Raw genomic sequence first — 13,833 nt, 5'->3', positions numbered from 1 at the left:
GAGATGATATCTGATTTTTTTTTGGATATCTTGCTCTCCTTTTACTTTAAAAATCAATTTAAAAGAAAGTTTCTTAAGATATATTACATAATTAAAATAAAAATCTCTGAAATATTTTCTTTGTAAAAATTGTAGAAGATTGGTTCTTGATCCTTCTATAATGCAGAGTTCTTGACCCTTCACATAAAGAGATATAAAGAAGAAAAGAGGTGGTGTGGTGTGGTGAATAGAGTCAGAAAAACCCAAGTTCAAGTTTCACCTCTAACACGTTCTGGCTGTGCAATTCTGAACAAGTCACTTAATCTCTAGAACTTTAGTCAGCTTCCTAAGTTTATTAATTGGATCTGTGTGGATAAAGGGAGCTTCCTCACTTAGGAGTTTCCTGTAACAATCAATAAGTTTTGACATAGAAAATTCTTTAAATGAAGTATGAGATAGATAAAAGGGAATTGCTGCTTGTGGGTAATCCCAATGTTTTAATACTATTATGCATTACATGAGAGAAAACATGGCACAGTACATAGAAGATTTGATCTGAATTCAGGAAGGTCAGGATTCAAGTCCTGAATCTGGTACTCAATAATTTTTGTCCTAAGTCTTTTGAGTTACAGAAGAGTTTCATTAAAAAGAGTTCTTTATGATGATCAATCACAACTTTGAAACAATATATTTAAGCAGACACCTATGTTTAGGAATCATAATTTGGGAAAGCAAAAATCCTTTTTAAAAGTTGTAGAAAAATTACAAATTTTAAAATATTAAGTCAAACATATTAACTTTATTAGTTAAGTATTAAGATAATTTAAAATTATAATTAGAGTATATCTCAACATCAGTTCTTTCTAATGTCAAAAAAGCTTACTTTTTTCAAGAATATGCTTTAAAAAATAATATAAAAATAATTATTTCTTTTGAGAAAACTTAAGAATCATCTAGAGAAATGTAGGTTCATATCACTGTTATACCCTTATAGAAAGAAACTATTTTTTTAAAGAATAGTACAACTTTGGAATTAATATTATTTTTTTTCAAATGCTTAGTTCTGTTGCCTTTTACTTGACTTTTATAAGACTCTCTGGAATATAGAACTAGTGAACATTCATCTATCTATCTATCTTTCTATTTTCCAAATTAAGAAAGTGGAATCATCATTGGTCCAAGTAGACAATGGTATTTTATGTATATAGGTCAGGAATATTGATTATATGAGGTCTCTGGAACACACACACACACACACACACACACACACACACACACACACACACACAAACTCTCTTTTAAAGTATCCAATTTTCTTTGGGATTCCATATTATCCTGGCATAATTTCACTCACTTGGCTTGCTCAGTGTTGTAATAGGAAGAAGTTACATCACTTACTGAATTAAACTAATAAAAGTTTTCTTTAATCAAATGACAGATGATCTATGCTATCGATATGCTATACATCAAATAACTTACCTGAACATGATTCACCATTAATATGATAACCAATTCTTTCAAATCCTGCAACAACATTATCCTGTAAGACTGTATTGATATCTGTATTAATCTAATACAAAAATAGAGGAAATAATTTGGGTTAGGTCACCATGTGTACATTATAAGAAGTATCATCTTTGGCTTCATTATAAGGGATAAAATAAGAAAAATTAATTGCTTATTCACTTTGAACTTAAGTTATGCTATCAAATTACACTGGAGTTCAGGCATAATGCCATTCTTGAGGTTCCTAAGACTGCCTCATGATTGAAATTAGCTTATAAAAGACTTTTGATATTCTAGTAACTAAACTCCTTTTGATAGATTCCATGATTAACCAGTCTTATGTTCAATTCTACTTTATTGAAAGTAGTGTTATATTGCTGAATTTTTTCTTATTCATTTGAACTTCTATTTTATTATACAATTGACTTATTTACTAAAGAAGAATATGAACATAATTATAATGGATTGTTAAGCCTCAGTACAGACATTAGAAATTCTTTTATATCAAATACATTAGAACAAAAAGCTAGTGTTCTTGTTGAACATAACAGATATTTTCAGAAACCAAATAAAAGAAGAGGATAAAATAAAAACATAACCCCTGTCACTTCTGAAACATGAGGAAATGATCAAATGATCAATGTAGCATCAAAGGAAAAATATACTAAGAAAGACCAAGGAATATTAAATCACATTATTTCTAAAACAAGAAACTCTAAAACAAGAGTTTCAGGAAAAAACTAAATATAATACCTTTAATAACTGAGCAAATATATAACTTGTACTTTCTTCTTCCCTCTTTAATGGATTCTATGAACTTATTAAGCCAACGAAGCTATCTTTTCTGTTTACTTTCTTAACTGTAAGACAGAGATAGGCACTGGACCTATGATTTCTTTGTTACAAGTTAACTCTCAGAAAAGTAAACTCCACTTATTATGAGGTTCACCATTTTCTCTGCAATTTAGAATGTTAGAGAATTGCCTACAACACTGAGAGTTAAGTGACTTGTTTAGGATGACACAGTCAGTATGTCAGAGGTAGGATTTGAATTTAGCTATTCCTAATTTAATAGCTATCTCTATTCTCTGTCTCTGCCTCATTCTCTCTCTGTTTTTCTTTTCCTCCCTTCCTCTTCCCCTATGTATCTCTGTCCAACTTTTCTTTCTCTATCTACTATCGTTATCACTATCCACTATCACTACCTCTATCACACTGCCCTTACAAATGGTAGAATAGGTAAATGAAATATAAAGGGGAAGAAGTTGGTAGTGTCCTTCCTCCAAACCCTTTTCTCCATTCTGTATTTCCTTTCAGTTAATTCCATCCCACTTCTAGTCTAAGACTTTTGAGGACACATTCCACAAACTTCAAGATATACAGGAGAAATGATCCCTCAAAAGTGATCTTAAGAGATTTAGGTACCCTCATTGTGCAGCTGAGACAAATTTGAGAGTTGTAGAGAGAGGTTTATGACTTCACCAATTTAGCACTAGATCTGGAATCATAATCCACATTTTAGAATTTGAAAGTAATGAAAAATTTTAGAGAGAGAAGTGATAAAAAGAGAAAAATGTATGAATTAATATTAAGAAAAAGGAGTTTGAAGAATTGTAATGCTATCCTCTTTCCCCTCCTTAAGGTCCTCTTCCTTCTGCTCCTACTCACATTCCTACTTTTGCTGCTCCTTCTCTTCCTCCTCCTTTTCAAGTTCCTCCTCCTCCTCCTACTCATCGTCATTCTCATTTATATAGTTCTATAATCAATTTCCCACATAATCACATAGTTCAAAAGTGTCATATGAGGGCTTTAAATTCAGTTCTACTCTGACTGCAAGTTCAGAACTCAGCATATTATGCCACGATTTCTCTGTAAGAGGTATGTTTTAATTTGACTTATCGTAGCACTGCATCAATTACCACCTAGGAAAGATAGATTTTCCTGAGAATATTGAACTGGCTGCCTTATGTGGCAAATTTTCTGTCAGTGAAAATACTCAATAGATTTCATGTATTATATAAAGAGTTTAATTGGATAACTTCTAAGGAACCTTCTTTTCTTTTTCTTCCTAGTCAGGATGAAGCACAGTGGCCCTCACATAGAATGATGATGGTACATTTTGCAGAGGTGGAATATACAGTCAGCTACCATAATGCTTGATGTTTGGGGAACCTAAAGTAGAGTCATATAAACAACTTCTCTGACATATTTTGTTTCTTGCTCCTAATTCATTACTGTAAGGTCCCTTCTAACTTCATAAAATGATAAATTCCTTCTTAGTACCTCAATTCCTGCATGCCACAGTGTTGAAGTTAATTCTTTTCTGTTTTGGTATGTTCCTGGCCAAATTGAAAAAGCAACCAAATTTCTTCGTACATGATTACCATTTCCCCATATCTTTAAGCCTGCAAATTAAAAGAAAATATAAAATGGAGAGAAATAAAGCTCCCAATAAAATTATTTTGCCAACATGGGGTCTCTCTAGTACTTTATAATTAATTGTATCTTACAAAGAAACTTATAGTACTATGTTTACTTTGACTAAGGATAGAGTAATGTGAAGATGTAAGTAAGGATGACAATAGATGACTAATGAGTAAAAAGTAATAATCTTGCTTTGTGGAAAGAATGCAAACTGCTATGAGAGGTAGGATAGTTTTTAAGTAGACATAGGGACTGTTGGACTTCCTTATCCTAAAGCATAAGGGGGCAGGTTATAGGGTTTTGGTGTTAGTTGTTCCTACAATCATGCAGAGAATGGTATTCCTGGTTGCCAATGTGATGACAGAGATGGAGGGGAGTTAAACTACTTTATCTAAGTTACTGTGTTTTAAAATTTAGGATTATGTCCTTTTTATTCTTTATTATGCTAAAGTAGTTTTATTGCATTTTTACAAGCCACAAATACTTCACTGAATTTGAACTTTGAGTGGAATCCCTGAAGTGATCTGAGTCAGGCTGGGCAAAGAATATGCTTCATTAGTAAGAAATAATTGAATAGTTTTAAACTAAAGTATGTTAATTATTTATATTTATGACATATTATTAAAACACTTTTTATTTAATCTTCATTGAGATGATGTCAGACTATCAGTTATAACCAGTAATAATTTCTTCCCTTTTCTATAAGTTTAATGAAAATGAAATCTAAATATACATTTCAGACCAAAGTAATTAGTTTACCTTCCCCCACTGTTAAGTGAATGATGTTATCCTCAATGTCCAATCCACTAGTACCAAACACACCAATTGCTGGAGCAAAACCATTGTGAAAAGAACAACCACGGACATAAGATGAACCATTCTCTTGAACCTATTTAAAAAAAAAAAACCAACACTGGAACTCAGTTTATGTGTTTGAAGTGAAGAAGAAATACATTTCAAGAAAAATCAAAATACATTTGCAGTTAATATCATTTTAAAAGAAACCTTTTGGGGAGAAAAAGCAAACAATTTGTTTTCCTTCAAATGAGCTTTTCTAGTATTCCTTTTACCAGAATCCTAAATAAATTTATATATCTATGTATATGTATATACATATATGTAATATATTCATAGGTAAATTCTGAATATATACATATATTTCAATACATAAATATATGCATACATACATGCAGTATATGCACACATATGTACACATGTACAGTCTACATATGTCTACAAAATTTGTTTAGCTTAGACTTTTATAGCTAAAAAGCAGCTCAACATCTTTTACTCCAACATATTTTATAGATAAGAAAGGTCCAGAAAGATAAGATGCTTGCTCAATATTATGTAATTTGTCAGTGGCAGACACAGGACTTGAACCCAAATCTCCTGAATCACTATAGAGTATTTAAAAACTTAAAAAAAAACCTATATCATACTCTCTCTCTTACTTCTATATTTTGAAGGTTGGAGACAATGTCAGCAACAATTCTCTCCATTATTTGGTTAACAGAAATTCCTTCTCATCCCAAAAGATGATGATTTGGACAAAGTTAATTTAATTTAACATATTCTCATTTGGGAAAATATATTGTGGAAATACAAAGGAAGTGAAGAATTAGTTCTTTACTTCCTTTGTATTTTCACAAAATCTTAATTTCTTCATTTAAAAAAAAATCTTTGTTCACAAGTGATTGTTTAAAAAAGTAATGGGGAATTTGTTTTGGTATCTGAGGACTTATTAAACTATTAATCTAAAAAGTGACTGTTATATTAATAGGATAAATTATAAATGTTTCTATATCTGTATATGCTCACACTCACATATACTTTTTTAATATAAACATAAAAGTACAAACCTGTCCAAGGTTAAGAAAAGCCAGAGAATATCTTGGATCTGTATTGTCTCTGTAGCCTTCCTGACCACTGTGATAAAATTCAACATTACTGATTCTTGCATTTCCTAAGGAAAACACATATTAAGTTATTAGGTTTTCCTGTGAAGTAGCTACATCAAAATAGTGTAGAAATACTGAATAAGATTCTTTAAAAGTTCTATGGAAACTTAAATTCACCTATTTTTACTTTCCTTTTCTGTACCCAAGCTAGTCAGAAGATTTTTTTTTACCTTAAATTGAAATTCTGATGTTTTGGATTGCTTTTAGTATTGTAAATCACTATTTGTATACTATGTATGTCACAAGTGGTAGAAATATGACAAAAAGTAGTTTTCCAGAGACTGGCACATAGTAGTCATTTAAAAAATGCTCACTGATTGATTTTCCAGAAATCAGCTAAAAAGAAGGAAAGGGGAAAATAAATACCAATTTTATAGAGAAACCAAGGAAGATATGACACTTTTGGATTTGTTCAAAAGAGGTGACAATAAATTTTGGTGAAGGAGGTTACCAAAGAAAGATGAAATCAAATAGAAAATCAAGCAGGAACTTGAAGGGGAGAAAGAGAGGCAATAAAAAGGACCAACACTGACCCTTGAGAGAAGAGGCTATCCTGATAACCCATTTTAAAGTTTTTCTTGTCATCTTTCTTCATGCATATTTGTCTCTAGTAGATAGAAAAGGTAGCATATGTAAGGAATTTCCAAATGAATGGTCAAGAAAATATTTAGAGAAAAGTAAGTAGTAAGATTCTAGGACATTTTGTTCGTTCTCTCTTTTTTTCTCTCTCTCTCTCTCTCTTTCTCTCTCTCTCTCTCTCTGTCTACTCTATTTGCTTATCTTTCTATTTTTATCTATGTCAAAGACTCCCAGAGCATAAAGAGAAAAAAAAATAAATTCTACATTAAAAATTGTAATTTGGCCTATTCTCCTAGCCTATAAAAATCTTTTTAGATCTTGGTTCTGAGACCAAACATATCGATACATCTCAGCTTAATGTCATCTGAATATGTGATAAGCATGATACTCATTGAAGATTTGGAGAATATAGTCAAGGTTGGATTGGCATTCCACTAGAGACATGTCTGGTTTGATAATTTGGTTCCAATAATGCTGTCTTTTAATCTACCTGATTGTATAATTATTTAATTATCATTTTTCTAGAAAGACAATTATGGTACAAAGGTAAACAATGATGGATTTGGAATCAGAGAACCTGGTTTTAAATTCTAGCTCCTTTATTTACTACCTGTGTAATCTTGGGGGATCATATGATTTTTATGGGCCTCATTAGTAGAATAAAGGGATTGAACTGGATGAACTCAGAGGTCCTATAACCTTTGAACCTAATAGCCTATTCTCTTTATCATATCCAGAAGACCAATAAGAAACTTCATCAAATGGATTTTTTAAATCTAGGGTTGAACATTTCCTAATCCTCCCCAAATAGATTGGATAGCATGATCTATTCTTGAACAATTCCTGAGGGTTTTTCATAATTTCTGATTTCAATTAGAGTTGATACTGTCTGAGAAGAATAAGGAGTTATCTACCTAGTAGGATTGGGACAGTTTCTTAGCCCATATTGCTTCTATTCCCTCAGAGTCTATTCTTAGTACATGTTTCTTTTCTGACTGAGGGCTTAAAAGACAACTTTTTGTGTGTGAGATGTGAATGAGAAGTGAAGACAATTTTTTTCTGGAGCAACTGAACTTTCATTTCTTATGCCTTAATAATTTACTGTGAAAGAAGATTAGAAAAACTACAATTCTCACTTAGTAGCATTTAAAGATAATGCTTTCTGAATACTGATTTTAAAATGGTTAAGGCAAGATAATGATGGGGTATTTTAACTATGTATATCTATCATTTTCCTATATTGGATACCTTCGTTTCTCCAACCACCTTCCTTTCATGTATTGTTTTCCCTCATTAGAATAGAAATTCCTTGAGGGCAGAAATCCTTTTGTTCTTGTATTTATATTCCCAGCATTTAATAAAATGTCTGTCATTTAGCAAGCAATTAATAAGTGCTTGTCAACTTGACTAAAAGTATCCATAGAGACTGACCAAGTTGTATCTGCATCCTCAACACATACTCTATCCACACCTAAAGCTGAAAGTTGTATTCTGCAACTTACTTACAATTTCATTTGTCATTAAGGGTAGAAGAAGAAATAAGGAAAATTGCTACTCTGGTATTAATTCTGATTAATAATAAAGAATTGATTGATGAAGTGGCAGTGATAGAAATCTTGAGAGAAATCAATGATATATTGAAGTTGTGGTAACAACATAATCAGGAAGATTTAACATAGACAGACATATAAGAATGAAGATTTCATGCTTTTTGCAGAGAAAAAAAAAATTCCAAGACTCAAAACTCTGAATGTGTGATATTGCAGAACAATGTTAGACTTAGAATGGGAAGGCCTAGATTTTGTCTTTTCAACTACCTAGGAAATAAGTTCTATTATTATACCTATTTTATGAATTAGAAAACTGAGCAGGCATAGGTAAAGTGAATCACCCAGGGTTAGGCAGCTATTTAGTATATGAGGCTGGAACTTCAGGTTCACTATTCTATCCAGTGTACTACCCAACTGCTTCTGAACACATGCTGGATTTGGAGTTGGGAAAACCTAGGTTCAAAAGCTGATCCTGACACTGTGATCATCAACATATAACACTTAGCCTATCTAAACCTCAGTTTTCTCATCTGTAAAAAGGAGATAATTATACAAATAATTGCTATAATACAATTTTGTTGTAAGGATCAAATGAAATTATGTATATAAGGTGCTTTGCAAACCTCAGAGTATTATATGAACATTATATATTATGTCAAAAACACAATAAAATCACAGAATTCTAAGGAAGCTGAAAAGGTAGCTAAATAAATCAATAAAACTACCAAACTCAGATTGAAAAAATGGAGAAAAGATGAAAGAAGAGTGCATAGGATGCCAGATAAGTAATTAACAGTTTAAAAGGAGGGGTTGACCCAAAAACAGGAAAAGGATAGATTGTTGTTTGATGATGATAGTGTGATAATAATATATGATACTTTATTATTTTTCTTCTATTTCATAGCTTGATAAGGAATAAGAAAACTGTCAAAGAATCTAAGATCAAGAAAAGTCAGAAGATTGTATCTAGCCCTTTTGAATATGTTCAAGTGAGCAGACTCATAAAAATACATCCTAATGTACTAAAAAAACTGATAGATGTGATTGGTGAGTAATTGTCAATGTTTTTTGGGGAAGTTGTGGAGAACAGCAAGATGGCAGAACATTGGAAGAAGATACACATCTTTAAAATGGAGTCGATATAGTTTCACAACCCCATTTTTTCCTGTTTTTTAACTCATTATTCACCAATCTCAGTAAAGTTTTTGATCATTTCCCCCAATATTTATGTGGGTAAGATGGAAGAATGTGGCCTGAATGTTGGTATAGTTACATGACCTTATTGTCTATTGTATTTTCAAGAGTATTCATTCAGTGCTATCATCTGAAAAAGGAACATAATGTAGAATTAAGCTATGTCTTGTTCAAAATCTCATTAACCATGAAAACATGCATATGAAAATTTCACATGACACAAAAACAGATGCTATTGATAGTATGGAGATAATATGGCATAAATAATCATAGATCTGTTGATTCTTTCCTCCCAGAATATCTATAACCCCCTATCATCATTCTCACTGTTAACACATCTATTTTGGATTATCATTACTTTTCATCCAGTTTTTTTTTTTTTTTTTTGCTGGCCTCCTAAGTGATCTTGTCTTGAGGCTCCTTCCTTTCTTCCACAGTGCTCAAATCTTAGAACCTCACAAAATCTCAAATTTAAAAATTTCCAATGTTGTCAAATTAATCTCCCTAAAACTAGAATTGTCTGAATTCATTCACCTGGAATTCAAAGCCCTGTTTGATTATATGGAAAACTGCTCTTCCAACTTCATTTCCTGCTATTTATCTGTCTTATCTATCTTGAGCTTCCATCAAACTCTAATTCTCTCCATTTACCTGCTCTTCATTTTCCTGATTTTTGTGCTTTTGCTAAAGCTATTATTTTATATTTTGAAAGTTCTTCCCTATCATCTCTGCTCTTTTCCACCTTTCCAAGGCCCAACTTACATGTTATCTTTTCCATGAAGTTTTCCCTGATCCCACCACTGAAAGGAAGCTCTTCATCCTCTCAGGAATCATATAACTTTGAACCTATATTTTTAATTTGAGTTATTGGTACATATTTTATATCACCCTACTAAGCTGTAGTTGTTAAAGTCTATAGCCTGTTCTTATTTATATCCCCTTATGGCATTTAGCATGATGTTTTGTGCTTAGTAAGAGCTCAATAAATGTCTGTCAGATAAATGAAAAAAATGCATAATTTTATTGCTATACATATTCCTAAAATATAATATGCAATCTCTCATGTTTTTTTTTTTAATCATGATTCTATAAAGAACAAAAGTAAATTATTAAACCCACATTTGAATGCTATAATTAATTTGATTCCTATTGGCTTTATGTTGAGATATATGTAGCAAAAATTGATCAATGAGAAGACAGTTCTCAGGAGTCTACTTAGTACAATTCTACAGGTGGAAGTAGAGTGAACCTGCTTTGAGGCATATGCAGTGGAGGATCCTGGCGATACCCATGGAGGATTATATCAGGCAAAGCACATGTTCTCAGGACTAGACTCACATTGACCAGTCTCCTATTACACAGAAACTTTTTTATTTAGTTTTTAAATCTCTGCACAATCTGGCTCCAACCTACCTTTCTAGCTTCATTGGACATTACTCTACAATTACATTACTCTGCCATCCAGCCAAATTGACTTTCTCTTTGTTCCTCATCCATGAGATCTCTCTCTCTCTCTCTTTCCCTTTCCCACCACCCAATCTCTATGGCTGTCCCACACAATTGAAATGCACATCATCCTTACCTCTGCCTCTTTTCCTTTAAGGTACAGCATAAGTACCACTTTTCTGCAAGAATGAAGTTATTCCAGTTGCTAGTATCCTCCCTCCAACACCACCTTGTATTCAACTCTTTTGTATATTTTTGTTTAATAAATTATATTTGTTTATATGTTTTTAATATATACTTTCTGTCTCTCCAATTAAAATATAAGCTCATTCTGGGTACCCAATTAAAATATAAGCTCATTGTGGATAAGGCTTATTTGCTTCTTTGTATTTATATTTCCATTGCTTAACATAATATCTGGCATAGTACATAGTTGATCGTATTTGTTAAATAATTGTATAAATTAAAAAAAAAAACAGCCTCCATCCCTTATTTACAAAACAAATCAAATTTGCATTAAGTAAACAATACCTTTGTAAGTGACCACGTTTTCAGTGAATGAGCTGACCAACACTCTTGCTCCAAAGGATTCCTTGAACAGACCTGGATAATCCTCACCAATTATTTTAATATTCCTGCTCAATATACCAACATCAGCTGCCAATGTGTAATTCTGGCCTGTGCTTCGTATCTGATATCTTTCAGCTGCAACAAAAATTTATTTATCCAATTATCTATACTCAGAAAGAACTATTTTATGAATCAGTTTTCTTTCTGAAGTAACATGATGAAGACCTTTCTATTTGCAAAATGTCAGCATAAATGTAAAGTAAATTTAAACTTAACCATGTTGATTACATATTTAAACGTGGGTATACTGCATATTGTGACTGTCACATTTTTTGTTTATACATTGAAACATAACTAAAAATATATCTTAAAATTATTCCAATATTATGAATATAATCAATGATTTCAGAGTTATTATTAATTCTTGGAGGTAGTTTGTAATCACCTCAATTTATTCATTAAAAATGGCAATGTGGTAAATGATGAAGCTTATTATCATTTTGATAGAGGAGGATTAAATGATTTGCTCAAATGACACACTGTTTCAGCTTGCTTAATGTCAATACCTTATCTTGCTTCATACCATATGAGGCATATACCTTACAGCATATCTTATAGCATAGTGTATTATCCACAGAATCATGAAATCACAGAATTTGAGATTTGGAAAGGATTTCACCAATCACATAATTGAAAAAAAAAATACATTAATTAAATTAAATAAGCCTGACTTTTTGCCCCGATTGTGAATCTGATTAAGTTATATTGCATCCAGAATTATAGAGGTCATTAAAAACTAGAATTTTATAGCTTGAAGCAATAATAGAGACTATCTAGTCCAACGTCACTGATGAGTTCAAGATTAATGAGCCACTTAGTAGTGGCAAAGTCCTAATTTGAATCCAGGACCTCAAACTCTATGTTCAATGCTTTTTCCACATGCAATTTCCTTCATTTTTTGTTATCTATTGACCGCCCAATTTAATTTCTGATATTCAGTGTACTAAAACATGGTTAATTTTATTTTAAGTTATATGTTTGCTAGCAAAGTTTGTTTTTGAAGATTGGTTATATTCTATTTGTCATTGATGGGAGTACCATTTTTAGCTATTTTGTATTTAATTTTTTTTCCCTCTGGCTCAAGGGTGGTCTTGGAGAGGGACTGTAAAGGAAAATCAGATAGTTGGTGATTCTGTAGGAATGTGTATTACCCACAAATCTTCCATACAACCAGCAAACTTCTTGATTGGCTGAGAATTATTTAGATAGGCCTATTTCAAACTGGAGGGAGGTTCCAGAGCAAAAGACAATATTTTTTGGCGGAACAATAAAAAACCAAATGGGGTGGTATATAGACTTCTAGAAAAAGGTTTTTGACTAGGCCTAGAAAGAAGAATTATTGATATAGATTAAGCTAGAAGGTTCTTTTATATATACTTTAATTATCTTACCCCAGTTAGGTAAAATATAATTATTTATATAGTATGTCATTTTTCCCCTATGGGGGAACCCATCACACTGGCATATGATAAACACTTAGCAAATGGTTTGTGAATTGATTCTGGAAAACTGCCTTTATAATCTTTAATATGTGATAGAAATAAGGGAGAAATGAAAAGTTACCAGATTAGGGCATCCAGTTACATTGGCTACGACAAAAGATAGCAAGAAAGACAATAAGATGGGATACTTATTAGGTGCTTGCTTTGTTACATACATTGACAAAAAGCACTTGGGATACAGTTAAAGCTGCCCCTGCAATCAAGAATCATTCACTCTAATGGGAAAAGACAATATGTAGAAGGATACTTGTAAATGAATGTGGGTATATAATTGGATGGAGGAAGCATGCAGGGGAGACCTGGAATTGGCATGGAGGTCTACAAAATAAATATAAAAACTCAGATAAAACACTTAGGCAAAAAGCTCACCTGCATGCCTTTGTATTTATGATATTATGATCTTATAGGGATTAATAAACTCACATTCTTGAAAGATTTGACTTAGTTCCATCATCAAAAAAAGTACAAGACAATTTCTAAGCAAAGTCCTTCTGATTTTTTTTTTCTTCAAAATTACCATCTTGAGAGATAAAAAGTCAGGCTAAGCTCAGCCTGTATCTAAAAAATCAAAATATATGGCAAAAAAAAATTAAGGAAATACTTTTCTAATGTACTTAAATTAATTCCTCTGTCCTCATTCCTTAGGCATAGCTTCAAGTGATTTAAACTATCATAACATTAAAACAGCATTTTACTTGGGTCAGAAGGTTTCAGTTCAAATTTTGATTTAATTATTTACTATTGTGTAACCTCATATAAAAAACCCTGACATCTTTGTGCCTTACTTGCCTCATTTATAACAGTAGGAATGTGAATAATTTTGTTACGGACATCTAGGTGGCACAGTGAAGACAGTGCTGGGTCTAGAGTGAGGAAGATTCATGTTCCTGAGTTTAAATTTGGCCTCAGAGATTTACCCTGGGCAAGTCCTGTTTGCCTCAGTTTGTAAAATGAACTGGAGAAGAAAATGGCAAACTACTCTAGAATCTTTGCCAAGAAAATGTCAGATAAGATCATGGAAGAATTGGACACAACTGAATAATAATGCTTTTATAGCCATAG

General features: G+C 32.0%; 1 protein-coding gene across 1 annotated transcript in view; it reads right to left on the bottom strand.

The window, feature by feature from the left end:
• Nucleotides 1–13,833, bottom strand: part of PKHD1L1 (PKHD1 like 1) — a 167,411-nt gene that overhangs the window by 26,327 nt on the left and 127,251 nt on the right. Inside the window, exons 59-63 of the mRNA XM_051970994.1 lie at nucleotides 11,171–11,344; nucleotides 5,772–5,875; nucleotides 4,669–4,798; nucleotides 3,769–3,890; nucleotides 1,459–1,549 (exon numbers count right to left, since the gene is read on the bottom strand). Of these exons, the coding sequence (XP_051826954.1) occupies nucleotides 1,459–1,549; nucleotides 3,769–3,890; nucleotides 4,669–4,798; nucleotides 5,772–5,875; nucleotides 11,171–11,344 (621 nt within the window). The remainder of the gene's footprint in view (nucleotides 1–1,458; nucleotides 1,550–3,768; nucleotides 3,891–4,668; nucleotides 4,799–5,771; nucleotides 5,876–11,170; nucleotides 11,345–13,833) is intronic.

Source organism: Antechinus flavipes, chromosome 1, assembly GCF_016432865.1.
Source record: "Antechinus flavipes isolate AdamAnt ecotype Samford, QLD, Australia chromosome 1, AdamAnt_v2, whole genome shotgun sequence".
In the NCBI taxonomy this organism is placed as follows: Eukaryota; Metazoa; Chordata; class Mammalia; order Dasyuromorphia; family Dasyuridae; genus Antechinus; species Antechinus flavipes.
This window is presented reverse-complemented; position numbering and strand designations above follow the sequence as displayed.